The 21,999-nt window shown below is 34.9% G+C and overlaps 1 protein-coding gene across 1 annotated transcript in view; it reads right to left on the bottom strand.

Moving 5' to 3' along the window:
- The window catches only part of LOC118191254 (cytochrome P450 18a1-like), a 37,007-nt gene extending 16,822 nt beyond the window's left edge, over positions 1–20,185 (bottom strand). Inside the window, exons 1-3 of the mRNA XM_035362052.2 lie at positions 19,935–20,185; positions 17,576–17,703; positions 3,348–3,454 (exon numbers count right to left, since the gene is read on the bottom strand). Of these exons, the coding sequence (XP_035217943.1) occupies positions 3,348–3,454; positions 17,576–17,703; positions 19,935–20,128 (429 nt within the window). The 5' untranslated portion in view covers positions 20,129–20,185. The remainder of the gene's footprint in view (positions 1–3,347; positions 3,455–17,575; positions 17,704–19,934) is intronic.
- Between the last annotated feature and the right edge of the window lie 1,814 nt (positions 20,186–21,999).

Here is a 21,999-nt window from a genome sequence, read left to right on the forward strand (position 1 = left end):
GAATGCATTGTGTTTTTATTTTTAATCAAGTATTATCATCAATTACTCCAAATCCATGAACCAGTAGAACGAAATACTATAAACTAATAAACTAAGCGGAGAACCTCTCATATAAGACTTCATCACTTATTAGATGATATGATGGAAAATTACACTTATATTGGATCAGCTTTACACTAAACAGGCACACCAAGCACAACGTTTGATTATTTAGGTTAGTTTTAACTCAACATTTATATTGCTGCTTTTTATTACTACTGCTACCTTTACTACAGTAACTAATTTTACAGCTTAAATTTTCGACAACTTCTAAGCATGATGCTCTATTGCTACTAGTAATTCCATTATTAATCACTAAAAAGTAAAACTCACTGTGTCATGAGATTACGATTGCTCAGTTAATTTTTATATAAACCGAAAGAATGTTGGGTGTTATTCCAAAATGCTCAAAAATATTTTTGCGTTATAGCGTTTATAATGTTTATAACATATATATATATATGTAATACTTATTTATTGTTGCATACATCTGTAACTATGATTCTGAGGTGATATTTTGAGGTAAAGGCTCTTTTATTTAATTTTAATAGCATAAGTATAGAATGTTGTTTTCTTTTTCTGCATAATTTTTAAAGTGGAAATACCTAATATTTTTAAATACATTCGAACATAATATTTTGAAAAGTTAAATTTAATGAAATCATTTTTACTAGGATACCAAAGCATTATATCTTATGTATTTCAAATCAGTTCTAGAGATACATAAATTTACAATAAAGACCACTTTTATAATGAGGAATTACTTTATGTAATGTTCTAACTAAATTTTACCTGAAAGATTAAAGAGTTCTTCTTGAAATTTTAAACTCGCAGTCGCCTAGACATGCATTAGGTCAGGGCTTATGAAACTTTTTTCATTTGCTATCCCTTTTTTATCACTGATTTTTTTTTCCACGACCCCAGAACCCCATACTTTACAAACATTTTGTGTGACCCCCATAAACATTGCGTAAATCCGACTCACGAGTGAATGAAAGTGTTAATTTTTTCACTTGTTCTGTAATATACTGTTGCAGTTTTAGGTCATTAACTTTAATTTCTAATTTTAACATATAGAACAATGTGAAAATTTTAAATAAATAACAGACGAAATGATTGCGTCACGTGCAAAGCAAGTAAAATGAACGTTTATATTATAAAAAGAATGCGTGGAAACGTTTATGTTTTTTCTTTGTCTGTATTATCTTTATCTATGTTCAGAATGTGAGGCACAACATGTGATTCCAACATGATGGGACCCCTGCTCGTTTTGGATTGGATGTTCGTAGCCATTTGCGAAGATCATTCCCGCATCTATCGATTGGGCATGGTGGACCAGTTTCTTCTGGCGTACATGCTCACCGGATTTATCGAGCATTGATTTCTTTTTGTGGGAAGCAATCAAAAGTGTCGTGTATCACGATCCTGTTGTGTCTGAAATGAATCTCATGGAAAGACTCGCCTGCACAACTGCTACAATCAAAGAAACTCCCGATATGTTTAAACATGTCCGGCAATAAATGGTCCGTCGGTGTCAGGCATGTTTGGCGTCTGATGGTTCAAACTTCGAGCATCTATTTCAACATTCAAGCTGTCGTACACCGTTTGTATTCATGTTCAATAAATGTTTCAAATTAGTCACTGTTGTTTCTTTTCCTATTCTTCTTCCTTTGCTACAACTTACCCCTGACATTTCCGGAAATGGATTCCTATACAACTCTTAATCCTTATGATGTGCCCTATCTTCCCTAGAGGTTTGTTGCAACATTTAGGGTATACCCTGTATAAGATTATGCAAGGCCATTGTGATAATCATCTTTTAAGGGAGTTGAATTTAAGTCAGTCTTCATGCATTTAGTTCTCGACCCACCAGTGGCCCAGTGCTTAAGACGGCTGAACACGAATAGTTCCATTGTGTTCGAGTTCCAAAGAACGGGTTGTTTACATGGATACTTACGTTGTTCTTTCCGTATGTAACGTAAATACGAGCAGTTTCCTTTAGAGAGTCCTCCACGAAGGCATTCCTAACTTTAGACAGATAGTCCTCGTGGGCTTTCCCGTAAACAAACCTAAACTAACATTTTATGAGAAACAGACATATATATATAACGCTATTGTATGGAAAAAACTCTCATACTCGTATATTCAGTCCGCTGAACCCGAATCAAACTATTAGCATTCAGAGATTTTGCATAGTCTTTTCTGAATCATTTTTATGCAGATAGCTCTCGAGTGCCTTGCCCTAATCAAGTAAACGAATCGAAACTGGCTCGCTTTTTTAGATGAAATCATCACTCCAAGCAGCTTTACGGCTTTTTAAGGTCACGAGCTTTATTGCCACGATACATGACTTACACTGCTATTTAGAAATATTTTGCTTTTTTACTGTTTTTAATGACCTGGATATCATTGCAATGAAAATTTATAAAACTAAATAACTGAGTAGGTGTTTTGACAAATATAACTACCAAATGCTGCCCATTAAAATCATATACATGAGTAGATTCAAAATTCCTAAAATTTAAGATCGGCAGTCTTAGAAATTTACAACCTTACATAGCGTATGTATAGCTCTTTTTCGCCCTCCAGCAGCTGAATGGTAAAATCACTAAATTCAGGTTGTTCGACTAGAGTCAAATGTCCGGTTAACGGGTTCGCCGTACGAGATATTCCGTGGCTTTCTTCATGTATAAGCGTGAGTAAACAGATATTGTTCTTGTTGTCTTGTCCATGAATTTCGTGGAAGAAAGGTTTTCAGTGACGGCAGCCTCCGAGGAGGGGTTCGAGTGTGTCCACCCCTCTCCCCGACCACCAACCCACACGAGAGGTCTTTCAACCCTTCATGTATTTAGAGTGCCCCGTGCCACAAAGACACAGCATTTACAAACATCCATGCTTTCTCTGAGTTTCAAGCCTGCGCCCTTCGGTACCGCAGTAGGCTCCTCTAATCACTATAATGTCTAGACGGCAATATGTTAGTTTCGCTAAAAGGTCTCCCACGAAGGCATCCTTTTCTTTAGGCAGATAACCATCGCGTGCTTATTCCATAATTTACTTTTTTATTTTATTTTATTTTACTTTGTGGGGTATCGGATATCGTTGACTCGTGTCAAAAACGTATGACGTGATATTTCAGAAAACTGATTTTTTTTTTGGTAAGAAAATAAAATTTCATCAGGTAACAATCTGAATAACAGTAGAAAAATATTTTCTTTTGATATAAAGAATAACAACTATGAACACATGTAGGTAATGAAAACTGCAAATAGTAAAAATGCAAGTAGTTTTTGAAAGTAAATAAACTTTACTTTTATGTGTTCTTCCATGCGCGTTTTACCGAACCCAAGATCACGAAGCATGTGCAAGGAGAATCTCCTTTGTTCTTTCCATGGAAGGTCCAAGAATGCTCCGGTACCTAAAATAAGAATTAAAAGACATCGTAGTTCATTAAAATACACACATGAAAATAAATAATTATTATATGTTGTTGCGTGCGTACGGGTTCGTAATGAATTGAATGCAGAAGTCTGATGAAAAGTAAATAAAATTTATTATTACCACAACAAATAAAACAAAATGCTTAAAGTTCCACAGACATTCGTACAATATTGCCATATCTCACAGTAGTTATTTTTTAAACTATTAAAACGTTCAGAAGAACTAATTGAAACTAGAGAAAGCTAACCCGATTTCACTACGAATTCGCTACAGTAAACAACAGCAATATTCTAAACAAACTCATAAAACAACTAACGAATGTTTGATCTTTTGATCGTATCTTTATTTCTGGCCTCAACCTCCGAGGGGTTTTACCAGTATCATGAAAATTACAGCCATTATACATTTGCTAGGTTTAAAATTAATAAAGATGTACATTAGTACATCAGCAGACAGGGGCGAAAGTTAAACAAAATGAAAGTTCATAAGTTGGTAAAATCTGTAGGAAGGATGTTCTGCGTCTTGCGCTAAGCTGGCGGAAAGGCAGTCAGAGGAGAGTCATTGTGATCTTGAGAAGGCACCTGATTGGTCAGCTTCGAAGTAGTCAGTTCGTTAAAAGTTCTTAATTAAGGTAGAAAATTGCTTAATTTGATATAAATTTTTGTATTTAGCTTTAAACACAGTCCCTAGTAAAAATGGCTTATGAGAATCAATGCAGTGCATTTAGAGCTCGAAGCATAAACTCATAAAATAAACTAAGTCCAAAACAGGTAAAATCTTAAGTAAATAAAACTATTTACGGACTGCAAGTTGAAGAATGATATACACAAAATGAGGATGAGTTGGAATAATAAGTTGCAGTTGTGGAATTGTGGTAAATTAAACTAGAATTCCAAGTCAATACTCGTAAAATAATCGAAAGCGGTTATGCCTACTTCGATTTTACCCATCATTGATTTCACAGTTCTGAATTTTTGAAGGAATTCTTTTGCTCTATTAATGCGTACTTTAATCCATGAAAAGATCGAAATTTCATTTTCATTTTCAGTATTTGGATTATTTTTTGTCCAAGCTGATTTATTTGTATTATTTGGTAGCGTGGGGAAGTCAGCGGCTTTAAGTTGGAACTTAATGCTTGCTTCTGCTTCTTTTTTGGCTTTCGCTGCAGCGATGGCTTTTTGTATATTATTTGGGTGTTTAACACAACCCTTATAAATCGAGAAGTGATTTTCTCCACAAAGGACACAGCAAGCAGGTTTATTATCCTCTTTCTTTCGGTACAGGTTTAAGTTTCATGAGGTTTAGCGCATTTCATGTACCTCGCTGAATAATGACATAGCTTCCGGGTATGCCCATATCTTTGACATTTGTGGCATTACACGGTTTTTTTTATTTAAATGGGGTGATAAAGACATCTAATCCTCTCAGTTTCGTTATGTCATAAACGTTTTTGCCTTCAATTTCGCGTTTGCATTCAACTTGAAAAAGCGGTAATTTAAGAATATTTCCATCTCTTACAGTAGTAAGTTGACGAACTTTAAGAACAGGAATACCTTTTTGTTGAATTTCTTGTTTAATTATTTCTGGATTAGAATTCTTTGGGAGTTTTTTAATAACCGCTTTTAGTGGTTTTTCATTATTAGCTTTAAAGCTGTAATATTGTATCCACGCTCTTGTAGAAGGCTAGTGATAAATCTGAAGTGATCAGGATCATAGACTCGGATAGTTAAGCTTTCACCTTTCATGTTTCCTAAGTAATGAGTCATACCATTACTTTCAATTTCTTCCTTAAGTGCACCCCATTCCCCGGTGAAATTCTCGAGAACGATTGGGGGAATGTGTTGTGTTTTTATTTGAGGATTCTGATTCACAGGAATTTCCTCGTCCATTTGGTCGTCATCACTAAGATTAGCGAATTTATTCGACTGAGTTGGTTCATTTTAATTCTCGTCCGATGAACGTTTAACTGAGTTACGAGGGAAAATAAATCCTTTCGCTGTCAGTTAGTGTGCTTTTTTTCTTTTTAGTAACTTTAGGTGTGGAAGGAGCATTTTTATCAACCTTTTCTTGCAAACTGTTTTCTTTTGTTGTTTGTGTTAAGGTTGATTTCTTTTTGAGATCCTCAATCAAAAGTAGAGTATTATCAATTTCTTTTTGCACCTCTTGCCAATATTCGGCGCGGCGTCTTTTATCATCTTCAGGGTCTTTACTGTCAGTAAATTTGGCCGTCTCAGCAAAAAACCTTTTGATATTTAATTCACTAAGTTTCCTTTCAAGTGACTCAATGGTCGGTATAGGGACCGAATTTAAATCTGTCTCATCCTTGTCAACTAACGAATTGAGAGGTTTTCCTCCTTTAATAAGCTTTATAAATCCCGCACGAGCATTCTATATTATAATATTCTATTCTATATTCTAATATTATATATTATTTTATTCTGGTATTTTCTCGAAAAGCGAAAACGTGCAATTACGAGATATCTATTTATTAAATGCGCGTGATCCTCTATTTTTAATTTTTCCGGCTTAGCTTTCTCTTCAAATAAGTCGCGTGCAGCATTGCACTAGGAAATGAAACAATTTAATAACAATTCTATTGAAAAAATAGAAAACTAAATAAATCAATACAAAAATCGTAACAATAATTTATAAAAGACTGGAAATATTTCTCAAAACTCATATAACAATATCAGCTAATATACTAGCATTAGCATATCAGCTACTCATTGGAAAGAAAAACAGTGTTATTTTAAAGCAAGGTTGCCAGATTTAAATTTTCATTCAAAAACAAATATTACCAACAAATATTACCTGTGGAGTCAAATAAATTTAAATATCATTTCGCCCAGTTGTCATACGAAGAATTCAATATTGGGATCATCACTGTCGCTTTCATTGAGAAGAATGGAAAATCTGAATCGCATATTTTGTCAGTTGTAAAATAAAGTTTCTCTTACCTTACGAACTTTTACTATACATAGTTTTGCGATACGAACGAACTTGTTCTTAAAGAGTGAAATTTGTGGGGAATCGAAAGAAATTCGGGGCATCAATTTTTTGGAAAACCAAATTTCAAATTTTGAGAAATGTGCTCAGTTTTCTGTGTACTTTACCCCTAGCAACACAGTGTTATCGTCTTATTTAAAACGAAATAAAATAATTTTTTTTTTGTTTTTTAAATGGCGGGCACTAGCATTTTTAAGCTTTGGCCGCTAGTAAAGCCAGAAATGGTGGTCATTTTATTATGGAGGTACCTAATAGGCGGCCACCGTTACCACCTGTTAGGGGACAGATAATTTACATCCATGCCTTCTCCGGGATTCGAGCCCAAGGCCCTTCGGTAACGCAGTCGACACCCCCAACCACTATACCATTTGGGCCGCACGAAAGAAAATCTGTTCAGATAGGTTTAGTACTTATTTGAGAAATAAGTGTCTTCGGCCCGTCTAACATGCCACCTACTTCTTATGCAATCTCCTTATTGCAAAAATCTTCTTTACTTGTTGATGAGTCTTCAGAGGGCGGGTCGAAATGCAATATCATAAATAACATAGTTTTGTCTAGACACGCAATATCGTGAATAATAGAAAAGTCGTAAATATCAAAATGTTCAAAGTCTTTCCTCGCAAAATAATCCGGCCATAACGTCTTCGAAGCATCATTCATGATTCTGCGCCACCTTCTAGAAGTTCTTGAATCTGGGCATAAATTCATCCAAACACCATTCATGGTCCTCTAAGGCACCTGTTGCTAGACTTTGTTAATCAATGGAAAATATTCAAATGACACTTCTAGAAGTCCTTGATTTTTGATTATGTGTCACAGGCTACTTTGAAACGCCTTTGAATATTATAGACTGCCGGCTTGAATGTTAATAAACTCAGTATAATGTGTATCCATAAAACTCCACAGTTCGTCACCCCAGGTGTTTTTTCTTCAAGTAGTTTTTTTTCTGAACGGAATATATCCAAAGTTCCACTACATTTGGGCACCAGTTGGTATATGCTTTTATGTAGTATTTCATATTCAACAGCAAATGACAGCTTTCTATATATTATTATAACTAGAAATAAAAAAATGCCATTAGAAAGATATAAATGCATATTGTTGCCTTCTATAGATTCGTGAATTTGAAGTGATTGATGGCAACACTTGATGAATAATCAAAACAGAATTTATTTGCCAGTAAGCATTATTACACAGTACAATTCCAAAAACACGTTACAATCGTCGAAGATCTACGATAAACACGCTGAAACAATCAGCAGCACAGCCTTCAGGCTACAACAGTGAAGACACGGAAAAACACTGTAAGGATCTTAAGTTTTACTAACGTTTATTTTATTTTAAATCTTTACTATCACTTCTTATTTTCTACTTCCGGCCAGAATTATAAGCGTTAACTTATTTATGCAAAATTTGTCTGGCGAACGCCAAGTACTTAAGTTGTGGCTTTTTGCCAAGCGAGAGAGAGGAAGGAGTTAGTCGAAGCAGGCCGCTTACCTTAGAAGTTTTACTCAGTTGCTGGTTGCCTTCCAGGCCAGAGGTTTAATCCTCTTGATAATTTTAAACGTATTGTAGTGTTAACAGTTCTCTGTACTACATACGGCTTCCTGTTAATATAAGGCCAATCTTCCACGTTTATTATTTCAAAGTTAAGTTAGCATTTAGTTATATTTTTATATTCTTACGTTTAGACCACAAGTAGTGGGTCTTTGTATTCCGAAGTACGGAAATTATTGTAAAGAGAGAAAAATAAAGGGTTTTGTATACCCTTCTTGTGTATCCTGTCTACTTCACACAGTTATTGAACATAGCTTTAGTAAGCTCTCTGTTCCCAGTCAGGTCCTTGCATGTTCCCCAAAGAAAGTAAGACGGAATATTGAACCTGATAGTGGCGCCCAACGAAGAAGAATAACCATGACCGAGTTTCAAGAAGAACCTGTGCTGCCTGCAGAAGCGGCTCAGAATCCAGAAATGCCAGCTGCCGCCCTGGAAGAATTTGGTTACATCGTCCAGACCATGCACGCTTCGATGAAACCAGAAGCAACATTTAATGGAAACTCACCGGTAACCAGTTTTTTGGAAAAATTGGATGACCACTTCATGCTCTACCCCGTGCACGAATTTCAAAAAGTTACCTTAGCTACCAGCGCTTTGAGGGGCCAAGCGCTTAACTGGTTCAAATGTATAGGCAGAAGTCTCTTGGGTCAAGCAGGAAGTCCCACCTATACTTACGAGAATTTCGAGACTGCCCTAGTAAAAGCCTTCCCTGTTGTAAGGGATCGTGCGAAATTAGGAACGGAACTTTTCAGTATATATCAGCAAAGAATCGAAAATCTCTCAAGCTTTATTTTAAGAAAAATTCACGTCTTCAAACTCTTGTATGGAAACCGTCCGGATCCTGAGATAATTCAAGTGATTTTGCCGAGGTTACTGCCCCAAGTGCAAGACTTTATTGAATTAAGAAATCCGACTACACTGGAAAAGTTATTTGAGCTAGCAATCCAGTTTGAAAGTAGAAGAACGGCGGACATTGAAAGAAGACGCCAATATCAACAGCGAAACCAATTTGGTGCGCCAAGACTACAGCAAACTCAAGCACACGGCTACGGAAGCAAAGCGAATCAGTGGGCAAGGAAACCCGAGCATTCAAAAACAGCCGGCGAACGTCGACAGTTCAATAGCAATCCAGGAAAAAAGTCTCAAGGCCAGTGGAAAAAGAAGGAAAGCACGGAAATGAAAAATAATTTAAACTAAAACGGATTTCTGCTGACGGGAGGGTGCGGAAATCCGAAGGCCAAGAAAACCCCTCTTTCTTCAAGTTAAATACAGTAATGGTGAAAAATTTGACTCTTCCGAAGATTGAAGTGTTGGTGAATAATATCCCAGCCACCGCACTCCTGGATACAGGCGCGCAGTGTTCCTGTGTGGCAGAAGATTTTTTTAGGAAGTATTTTCGTAAATATCGTATATATAATTCGGATAATACGACAGTGTTAGCTGCGCAAGGTGAAAGATGTAAGTGTATAGGTAAATTACCGCTGTATGTCCGTATCAAGGACGAACAAGTAAAGGTTATGTTTTTCATAGTAAAGAATCTGCAAGTACATATTATCTTAGGAATAGATTTTCTTTCAGAGGCACAAGCAACGCTAGATTTTAATGAAGCGTCCCTTAAGCTGACAATGAAACCATTTCGAGAAGAAAAGGCTGAACCGCCGATGTTAAACCTTGACCACCTGCCTAATGACGAGCAACGAAGAATCCGACAAGTGGTAAGTGAATTTGCTTCGTTATTTAGTGATATTCCAGGATTTACTCAGGTTACTAACCATAGTATTGACACCGGAGATTCAATGCCAGTTCGCCACAAAGCATACCGGTATGATAAGAATAAGGAAAAAATTATAGAATGGCATATCACCGATATGCTACGTAAAAAGATCATAACGCCCATCTCAAGTAGTTATGCTAGCCCGGTGGTTTTATGTAAGAAAAATAATGACTATCCATTGACACATCCAAAAAGGTGGAGATTCGCAATTGACTACCGTAAATTAAACTCCATAACTAAATATCCGGTATATCCGTTACCTATTATTGAAGAAATTCTAAGGAACATAACATCCACCAAATATATGACGTCTTTAGACTTAACGACTGGTTATTTTCAAATAGGAGTTAGGCCTGAGGACGTGCCTAAGACTGCTTTTATAACCAAGTCTGGCACTTATGCATTTCTGCGTATGCCGTTTGGCCTTTCAGGGGCACCGGCAACATTTCAGCGATGTATGGACATTGTGTTAAGGCCTGTTGTTGGAAAGTCCACATTTATCTATTTAGACGATATCATTATTACTAGTGATAATCAGGATTTAAGACAGGTGTTTTCTTTATTAAATGAGGCCGGTCTAAAAGTTAATGTCGAAAAGTGCAAATTTGCAGCCCCTGAATTAAAATATTTAGGTTACAAAATATCTCAGAAAGGAATCGAGACAGACGAATCAAAAATAATCGCTGTACAAAAGTATCCGACTCCAAACACGGCGAAGAAGCTCTCTTCTTTTCTAGGACTCTGTTCATATTATAGATCCTTTATAAAAGATTTTGCAGCTATTGCTGAACCATTGTTAAAATTAAAAAGGAAAAAGGCAAGATTCTCGTGGACGGCCGAAGCCAATAGTGCTTTCGAAAAATTAAAACAAACATTAACGCAAGCTCCTGTGTTGAAATTTCCTGAAAAGGATGAGAATTTAGAGATTTCAGCGGATGCTTCGGATTATGCGGTAGGAGCGGTACTTTCGCAAAACCAGCAGCCCGTGGCATTTTTTAGCCAACCTTTAAATCAAACACAAAGAAACTATTCCGCGACCGAGAGAGAGGCACTTGCAGTTCTGTTAGCAGTGCAAAAGTTCCGAGTCTATTTTGGAAAGGCGCCAATAACAGTGTACTCTGATCATGCGGCGGTAACTAGATTGTACTCAGGGAAAAACTTATCCCCAAGGTTAATAAGATGGGCACTCAAGCTACAAGAATATAATCTGGTAATCAAGCATACTCCCGGAAAGGAAAATATCGTAGCAGATGCCCTATCCAGAATTAAAATAGATGAAGAAGGTAATACTGTAAAGGTGGCAATGCTCACAGCATGTACAATAAATTCCCGAGAAACTGTAATAACCGAACTGGATAAGGATCTCCTGAGTTTGGAAGCATTTATGAGTATTTAAAGGATCCTGAAAATTTTAGCCACCAAGATATTGTGGCGATAAGAAATAGGGCGGCCCATTACGAACTAATAGATGGTCTATTATTTTATACAAAAACTACGAATTCCAACAACGAATTTCGACCTGTTATCCCAGCTAGTCTTAGATTAAATATCCTACAGGAGTTACACGACAGCCCATTAGCTTCTCATGCTGGTTTTCGAAAAACTATCCAACGAGTACGCGAGGCAGTCTATTTTCCCGAACTGCAAAAGTTAACAAGGGCGTATGTCCAGTCCTGCCCAACATGTCAAGCAGTTAATTATATTAATTTCCGCCCGGCCGGGTTTCTAAATAGTATTAAATCCTAATTTCCAAATGAAATAATTGGCATCGATTTATTGGGCCCTTTCCCAAAAAGTCAGTTAAATAAAAGTCGCTATCTCCTTCTTATGGTTGATCATTTTAGTAAGTGGGCCGAAATTGTTCCTTTAAAACGAGCCTCCGCGAAATTAGTTACTGATTCTATTTTAAATAAATATATTTTAAAATACGGGGCGCCCCTAAAAGTTATATCGGATAATGGTCCTCAATTTGTAAGTAATGTATTTGAAGACATGTGACAAAAACTGGGCATACGTCATTTAAAAATGGTCTCGTATCGGCCGAAATCAAATATAGCGGAACGGGTCAATAGAAATATAGTGAAAATTATCCGTAGTTATGTTAAAAATTTGCATAAAAGCTGGGATAACTATGTCAATGAATTTGCTTTCGCCCTTAGGACCGCAAAACATGATACAACGGGCAAAACTCCTGCTGAGTTATTTTTAGGCAGAAAGATTATAACGCCGTTAGATAAATTAGTTTATGTGCAAGAAAGAGCCCCAGAATTTAAAATGGGTGATATAGAAAAACAAATTGAAGAAGCAAAAAAGAATACTGAAGTAGCACAGAGAAAACAAAAGCTGTATTATGACTTGAAACGACGGGGAGTAACTTATAAAGTAAGGGATGAAGTATTAAAAATTAAGCATTCACTTTCTTCAGCACCAGAAGATAAAACTGTCAAATGTTTTCCACGATTTGAAGGACCATATGTCATAGAAAAAATAACTCACGCTGTAGTAGTGTTAAAAGCCAGGAATGGTGAAACCTGCTCCGCAAACATTGATCAAATCAAACCCTATTATGATCGTAATAAAATGCAAATATTTACAGATCTTTTGCAGGATCCGGCACGGCAGACACGACAGGCACAAGCTCCAGAGGTGGAACAACGACAAGTACAAGGGCAAGCCATTAAGAGGCAGGAGCAAGTGAAAAGAAAGTTTCCCCGAGGGAAAATTGAAGGTAACAAGAAAAAGAAGCCGTTCCACCGTCCAGAAAAGAGAGCTCACGAACACCCCCAGAATGAAGAAGGGAGAAGGACGACGTATGCAAAGAGAGCCAGGAGAAATGACGGCAACTATAACCCGGCTCTAAAACGGAAGATCTACTCATCCGACAGGACTCTCCGCAGCAAATGTCGCCGAACTGCAGAAGGGCCACCAGCGGCGGAGGAAAAGTTACAAGGAAAATTTGAACGGCCAGCAACGAGGTCCAAGCAGGAACCCGAAAGAAGTTTCCCGGTTCCGCCAAGACCAGCTGCCATCAAACTGCCAAGACCACAGGCAGAGGCGAAAAAGAAGGTATTCAAGGGTGACCGAACTGGAGAAAAAAGAAAGCTTCTAGAGGAAGGCACTGAAGGGCGAGCCCGCACACGAAGGAGGATAAATCAAACGAGAATCTACGCTACCTTCCAGGACTGGGCTCAGAAAAGAATGTCCGAATATCACAAAGATAAGTAAAATTTTATGTTACTTTGCAAACTTAAATTAATCTTTCATTCTTACTGCAAGTGGCAGATTTCAAGAAGTTTTACCTCATGCGAGGTCTACCTTTATCGCCAAAAAGGCGAGAAATGAGTTGTTACCGATTTTGGTATTATGTTCTTCAATTACTCGCGCGTAAAACTAAAGTTGATGTATAATAGCGATGTGTAAATACTTAAATATTGTAAAAGTCATTGTATAAATTTTATTTAAAACATTCTGTCAAGAAAGAAGTTTTAGTCTGAAAGACTTTTTGAAATGTAGTATTTCAATATAGAAAGAATTGGCACTTGCTTTGAAAAGAATAGAAGTTAACAATGTACTACTAATGTATGTTTTCAAATGCGTAAAATTAACGGCATGTTAATATGTTCTTATATACAATGTGAACTGTTATTTTAAATGTTAAGAAATACCGTGATATGGTAAAAGTGAAAAATTTTTTTTTTATTCGTGTGACTGTAAAAAGACTAAATTATGGTGAATATGTGTTAAAGGTTGAATGAATGTAGTTAGGCTCTCTGACGCTACACTTTAGAGTTAGCCACTTTTAGAATAGTACCTCAGGGTTTAGAGTTGAAATTAGGGTGTGTTACGAGGTCTTGTTATGTTGAATTTTAACACGTTAGTGTTTTGATTGCAGGCGGTAGTGTTGAACACTTGTACATAAACACATTCGTGTTTGGTGTTTTCTTTTACAACACATGTCAGAGAGCACGGGGAGAGATAATTAAAATAGTCATGAATGAAATAAGAATGTTAAGAGAAATATAAATATGCATGTTACTTGCCATTTCATTGTGTAACATTTCATTAAACTAGTTTTCCTTCCAGATCTCTGGAAGGAACCAGATTTGAATAAAAGCTCCTGTTTAGATGCAGTACAGATGAAAAATTGCGTGTCCTTGGAGCTGCTATTGTAAAAACAAATTTCTTTTTTTTTTTAATTTCTAGTTTCTAGTGAGAGATGTTTGTAAAAAATTGGCCTCGCGTTAGATTCTAGAGCTAAAAGTTTTCAACAAGGTCGTTTTAGACCTCAGTTTCAGACTAATTAACTCTGGCGGGAAGTATGTAAGGATCTTAAGTTTTACTAACGTTTATTTTATTTTAAATCTTTACTATCACTTCTTATTTTCTACTTCCGGCCAGAATTATAAGCGTTAACTTATTTATGCAAAATTTGTCTGGCGAACGCCAAGTACTTAAGTTGTGGCTTTTTGCCAAGCGAGAGAGAGGAAGGAGTTAGTCGAAGCAGGCCGCTTACCTTAGTTTTACTCATTTGCTGGTTGCCTTCCAGGCCAGAGGTTTAATCCTCTTGATAATTTTAAACGTATTGTAGTGTTAACAGTTCTTTGTACTACATACGGCTTCCTGTTAATATAAGGCCAATCTTCCACGTTTATTATTTCAAAGTTAAGTTAGCATTTAGTTATATTTTTATATTCTTACGTTTAGACCACAAGTAGTGGGTCTTTGTATTCCGAAGTACGGAAATTATTGTAAAGAGAGAAAAATAAAGGGTTTTGTATACCCTTCTTGTGTATCCTGTCTACTTCCCACAGTTATGGAACATAGCTTTAGTAAGCTCTCTGTTCCGAGTCAGGTCCTTGCATGTTCCCCAAAGAAAGTAAGACGGAACATTGAACCTGATAACACTAAAGTACAGCTTCCGACTTGTTTCGGTCACTCTCAAGTCAATCTCTGAACTCAAGACACATTATACTACTCTCAAGATACTCTACTCCGCCTACAGGAAGGTTTTAGCCTTCCTTCGAGAACATTCGCGAGAAAACTATTAAATATATGTTCTAGAATGTTCTCGCTCCACCAATGGAGTATCGCCAATTTCGTCGCTAAATGTCAAGTGGGCAGTTTCACGCCAAATATGGCAACCCTGTCTTCCCCTGCTACTTTCTGGCAACCCTAACCCAGCTTTGTGGGGAAGCTAACTCACCACAGCTGGGCATTTCGTAACAATATAAAAGCAGTTTTCTCTATTGTTTAGAAATTAGACTGCAGGTAATTCCAAATGCTAAAAAAACGACTAAACATTGGTTTGTAAAAAAGATGAAGCGGGAAGCTTAAGGCTTTTCAGGTATTGAGAGTTTCAGTGTTAGGTCGATTAAAGTAAAAGGTGCTACAAAAAATGAAAGATTCGGTAATCTATTTTTCAACAGGTAAATCAGAAAATCAGTTTTAATTATGCCTTTACTATCAAACTTTTAATTACAAAATATTCACTTTCGGTTCGGCGAAACCCAGTTATAGCAAAGATTAAAAGCATTACTAGAAAGATATGCAGGCGATAGATTCTAAAGTTAAATTTTGATAGTAAATTGTTCTTTTGTTGAATAAAATTTATTTAAAAAGGAAGGAGGGCGAACGGTTTTGTAACATACAAAATTGGTTTTAAAAATACGAAAATTGATTAATTAAATCGATTTCAATCCATAGGAAGGAAAGGGAAAAAATTCGATTTTGGGAGTTGTAAATGATGAACTTCGAGAAATAAAAGCTGCCAATTTCGTCACTTTTATAAATGTAAACTTTAACACATGCTTTCATATTAGTCTTTTTCTAATATAAAACATATTCTTTAAAAACTTACTATCGGAAACTTAATTTCGAAAGTGCTTTTAATTATCTTTATATAGTCTCAAAAATTTAGTCAATATCTCGGATAATTTTCTTTGCATAAAGACAAAATGTTTCTTTCCATTTGGCTAACTCGGACATTAAAAATTATTAATAACGCTTTTTGAGAAAACCATATAAAAAGGCAGTTTCACATGTTTTACTGAAAGACTACATTTGGCCCGAATATCATTTCATTTGCCCCGATTTGAAGGATATAAAATACAAGCTACTTAAATTTTAACGTTTGTTCTTCTCTATGAACTTTGTTTATTTATTTGTTTCATATTTTTTGCCCTGTATGCAGTTAGGTTTGTCTTTACACATATTTTACATTGAAAAACTGAGTAGCTGTATGCTGCAGATCTAGCACTGATTGGACTAATCAGATCTGAGGAATGAAAGATCTGCATCTGGATAATCAAGCAGTATTGGATCAAAAACTTGTTTACATTAATGCAAATAAGGGGATTTTATTTGACGCTATTAACGACAATAATTCGTTACCACATTTTTAAGTCGCATATTAGCTACGTAAAAATTGTTGTACTTTATAGTTAAGAAAAGTTGCTATTTTCTCCAAAAAATAAAGCTCATACGCAGATATACCTCCAAAACCACCAAAGACCAAGTGTGAAACTTGCTGGATATTAATAGATTAATCTACTTTCGAATCTTAGACAGTGAGCTCACTGCATGCGTATTTCAGCTCTTCTTCCCATCTGTAACACGAATATTACAGTTTTCTTTAGAAAATTCTGCATGAAAGCATCCTTTCCGTTAAACAGGTTTTTATCCGCTGCTATGCTGTTTTTGATGAAAGAATCTGTATCCCTCCCCAAATATTGTATGCTAATAGAACGTTACCATACGCGTTTAAGGCAAGTTGCACTCGTTTGCTTTTCCATGTTCAAATAATCTAGCATAACAATACTAGCTTAGCAACAATGTGTTATACTGTAAAGGGAAGAAGGCCTTCGTGGAGAACTTTCGAAGAGAAATCCGCTGGTATTCACGTTACACGGGATGTGGAGGGAATCACGGAAACTAACTACGCAACCAGCGCTTTCGTCTAAGATAGGATCAAACCTAGGGGTCGTACGACCAAGTATTAACGGCCTTAACCAATCGGCCACTTTTGAGACCCTATTAATGTTAATGATTGGTGGTAACATGGTTATACGTGATGACATTGTACTATATCAAGTGAAATGAGTGAGTATTATTTACATAAAGGCATATTGGTTCATCCAAACTTAATGGCTTCTTAAAAGTATTGCGTTATAAACGGTTATATTGTTTAAGTTACAAAAATAAAAACTCATGAGTAAATTCATAACAAGGTAACTGGAAACAGCGTTAGCAGAAGAATAAGAGATACCACTAATAGGAGGCCTAGATAACTGGAATTTTATAACTTTTACATTATTAAGAGTATGGTGCACTTACTATGAGGAAAATAACTTTGCACAGTTTAATAAGCACTAAATGAAGAAATTTAAAAAAAGAAAAAATTTGTAGAAATAAGAATTAAATTTACTGCTGAATAAAGTTTCACTGGAACCAGATCAGTTTCTATCAGTGTTGTTGTTATGCTAAAAGTACTAGTTGTACACCGAGAAGTTTAACTGCTTTATCGAAAGAAGGATGACGGGAATGGCAACAGTTGCCATAACATCTCTAGTAATAGTTGTACTGAATTCCCATTAGACTCGTGTCTGCAGTAAATGTTATTCTTATTTACGTTAATTTTTACACTAAATTTCTCCATTTATTGCTAAGAATACGAATATTAAGCTATCAATGATACTAGAGAATCCTAAGAATAAATGTTATGCCCCAAAATATAAGAATAAGCAAACAAATTGTGTTAATTACGTATGGTTTCTTCGCTGAGTTCGAAAGGGAGGTCAGCAGGTCTTCCCATGAAAGCGTCGCTTGCAAAAGCATCTTTCATTGACTGAAAATCGCAAAGCACCACCACATTTTGACTACCTAATTGTATTCTGAAAGAAGAAATCATTAGAAGGTTCTCGAATTTCTTTACAATGCACATTCTAAAAAATAATTTAAAGAGGAGAAATTTTAGATATTCATTTTATTGTAAGCCATAATTTAAATTTGTTTTTTTATTAACCTTAAAAAGTGGCCCAACTAGCAGTAGAACTATTAAAGTGCAACGTAATACACCAGATCGAATTGTAAAAAGTTGAACGGGGCTATGTGAAACTGATACTCATAGCAGAATCGCAGTCCATCAGTATGAAAAGCTTTTCAAACTAAAAACTTTCAAAATCATGAAAATTTATCAGCTGCTTTGAAGTAATTGCATTAGAACTTTGTTAATCTTGAGGTTGTGACAGTATTTTATGATGACGGTCATTCCTTATGATGATTTTTAAATGCATTATTAAGGTGGAGAAGTAATAAATTTAGTAATCATCATATGGAATGATCGTCAACATAAGACATTGCCACTACTTCAATATCAACAAAATCACATAACTGCTTTAGAACTGCCCATAAAGTTTCGTGGACGTCGAAAATACTAAGCTAGAAGTCGTAAGGAATCTATCCATCATAAGCAAGGATTATGATGATTTCTATATTCATTATTAAGATGAAAAAGCAGCTCATTTAATAGCATTAAATCATGTTATATTTTTACAAGTAGTATATTAACTAATTCTGATGTCCTTTAATATCATTTGCACTGAAAGAAGAAAATTTATTAGAGTTCGAAGCTGCTAATTTACCTTAGTTAGTTAGATGCCGGATTAGAAATTAGTTATCTTGATTAAAATTTGAAAAATAACAACGTACTGATGCCTACCTTGAATTTTCAAATGATTTAATCTTACCAATTTTGTCTTGGCTATAAATTTACGCCTTTTTAGCCCCAAACCTTCGATACAGTTTTTAAAAGTTTGAATTTCTTCTTTGCTCTCGTTTACACTCCGTGTGGTCTGTGACTCTCACTTTGTTCTGGTATTTTATTATTTTATTCAGGAATTACTTTTAATTTCTTCATTATTCTTCACTTCTATCTTTACTGAATCTTTCAATATCGGAGTAGGAAATTCTTTCTCCAAGCGGTCAGTATTCTTATTTTCTTCCTTATCTTTCATTTTATTTGCTTTAAGATAATGGGACCATCCCTCCCAATATAAAGGGTATGTACCTTCGTATAAAATACATGTTTGTCTCGAGCCGTCTTTGTAGGTTTTCAGATAAATGTTTATCTGCATTTAAAGTATTTTAAACAATTTTCTTTGAATTTGTCTCAGTGTAATTGATATTTCAGAGTTGATATATTATTACGATTAAGAAATAAACCTAATACTATAATTATATAATACTCATAATTATTGCGATTAAGGTGCAAACTTAATAAGTGGAATTTCAAAGTTCTCATAAAACAGTCACATGGCCATTCATTGAAAAAAACCAGGTAAACGTAAATTAGTCGAGAATGAGATTATTTTTAGCGTCAAGTAGAAAACTAACGCCACTCTTCAACAAGTGCAGAACTCTTACTGCAGTTTTATAAAATTTGGTATTTAGGCATTATTTAAGGAAGAGAATTGAAATATGGAAAAACGCTAGTACGCCATTCCAGAAAAATTCTGACTTGAAGCAATATACGTATGTTAGAACAACGTAATATATAAATTTGATGTATATCATAAGTTGCGCTTTTGGGACAAGAAAAATGAAGTTTGAAATTTGTGGATCAGTCAAGTAGAACGATTGGTGAAGCCGAGATTATAGTTGAAAATTTACATAGTGCTTCTTTTCTACATATATCCTTAAGTTGCACATCTTTTTCTTTCCTTTTTCTATATCCGTTTCCATCATTTTGTTAAAGATTTTAAAGTTTGATTAGAAAAAAGATCAAATAAAAATTCTGAAGAATTTGAAGAAACAGCATGCTTCAGAATATAGATTTTTAAACAATGGAAAAATATTGTTAACAAATTTAAAAAAATAAACATTTCCATTGTTAAAAACTTCTTCGGAACAGTTCAAGAACGTTAACTCTGCTATTTGAAACATATATATACTGGATGCATGTTGCTGTTTTGAAACACTTTATTTTGTTGATAAAATTTAGTTAAATATTATTCAGAAACAAAAAATCGCTATATATATATATTTAATTTTAATCATTTTATAAGATTCAAAATTCTCTTAAAACATAAAACTTATAATGAATAGATTTATAGTCATTGTTTACCTGTAAACAGGCCCGTAGATTTTCCCAAGTTGTTGTAATTTAATATAGGGCTTTTTCGTCATAAATGGGATATAGCCTATAAGCGGCAATCCCGTAGGCCCAGGTAAAGGGTGTTGTCCCCTTTTCTTCCATGATATGAAAAGTGATACAAGTGCTATTAACACAGTGAAGAAAATCAAAGTTGTCGTTTCCATGCTTCGAACAGCAAAATGTTGTTAATGCTTCTGTCTACCGAAACAATCTTATTCGGTAAACTATATAAGAAGGGCATGATTCAACATTTTTCTGTCACTATCGCTTCAACTTTGAGCCCATTAGAAATAAAACAAGAAATCGAAGATAAACTCTACCAGTATTGCTGCACGTGTCCTGATAATGAGATAGAATATAAGATACGACATAAAGACGTAAAAATTTTTCATTAACTCGAATATAATGGTTTTTTTCCTCGCATCGAAAGAAGGCGTAAAAATGCAATTCCTAATATAAATTCGGAATTTTTGATATTGGTTTATATTTTAGATTATTAAAAAAAAGATGGATATTAGGTGCTGTATAACGTTTCAGTTTATGATTGTTCTAAATAGTTGAAAATATAGTTCATAATTTCCTTTCAATATTTTGCTTTCTATCTTCATCATTAAAAATCTATTTATTTATCAAAGGACAGAATTCTCAATATATTAAAGACAAATCCTCTATGTTATTTATGAACTTTTTTGGTGTTTTATAGTTGGTGAAGGCTTTTCGAATTCAAATAGACAACAATACTTTTAATTATATAGTAATACTGTAATTCGATTAATAATAGTTTATCGAAAACTTCAATACATTACATACGAAATACCCTTCAGATACCATTCTCAACAAAATTAATCATGATGATATTTTGCACAGTATGAAGGGCAACAGTACATGGCGAAACCCGAGTATACAGGACAGAAAAAAGAGGATACAACATCAGGCTTTTATTAGTTGTTTTATAGGTGCAGTCCTCATCGCACTAACATTTCAGTTCCATTCCAGTTTTGATGGGAAATACACTGAGGGTTAGATCTCAGCATCTTTGATCCCTCTTCCCCTGCCATCAAACTTCTTGGAAGAACTTTCGGCTCACTAGTACGTTAAATGCCCTCATGCTGTACAAACACTATATTTACAGAGAGTGAAGACTTCTGCGGGATTCGGTAGCAACGATATGGCAAACACCAGGGTTACTAACCATTAATGACTGATCGCAGTACGGCACCATGATGATCTGCCTCATGAATTCTTAATCCTTTGTAGCACCTTAGCAATGTAGCAATGTACAATGTTACCTTAGCAATGTACATTGCGGAAAAAAACATTTCTATATCTCTTGTTTTACTGGGCCGATTGACGAAATTCAACTTGCGTTTTTTTATTTCTCGAAAGCGCGACTTTGGATATGTATTAGATTTATACATAGCATTGTTCTAATATGCGAACTTTGACACAAAATCCGACTTTTTCTGAAATGGCATGCCATTTTTTTTTTCATATCTCGATTCTGAGACTCAAGTTATTCCAAACTGCCAAATTTTGTAAAAATCGCATGAGTAGTTTAAAAAAAAATTAGTTCTCAAAATTTTAACTCCTCCATGTTAATTGAATTTGGTATATATTTATTATTCTGTCTTTTTTTATTAAACTTATTTGAATCTTCCTTTCACATTTCGAAATTTAGGTTCATTTGAAATAAAATTTGCCCATTTCTTATGATTTAATTTTAAAATTTATATTTTAAAATAATTTTTATAAATTTTCCGATAATTACTTTGAATTATAACCTATGATATTTTTACCATCATCTTAAAGTAGATGTATTTCTAAGCATATCTGCGAAAAAGTAGAGTTTCTTATTTAAAATTTCCGCAGATATACGTGAATTTATATATTGGCACGTTTTGAAATTTGGCATACTTTTTGAAAGCAATAATAACATCAAATGTGGTTTAGGCGTAATGCATATTTTGCTAATTCAGATTGTTGACGGACCATGTAAAATACTTTTATATTTTGCAGTAACTATTCATTCTCAACA

Source organism: Stegodyphus dumicola, chromosome 1 (assembly GCF_044657685.1).
Source record: "Stegodyphus dumicola isolate Sdum_Otavi_A_Nest chromosome 1, ASM4465768v1".
Lineage (NCBI taxonomy): Eukaryota > Metazoa > Arthropoda > Arachnida > Araneae > Eresidae > Stegodyphus > Stegodyphus dumicola.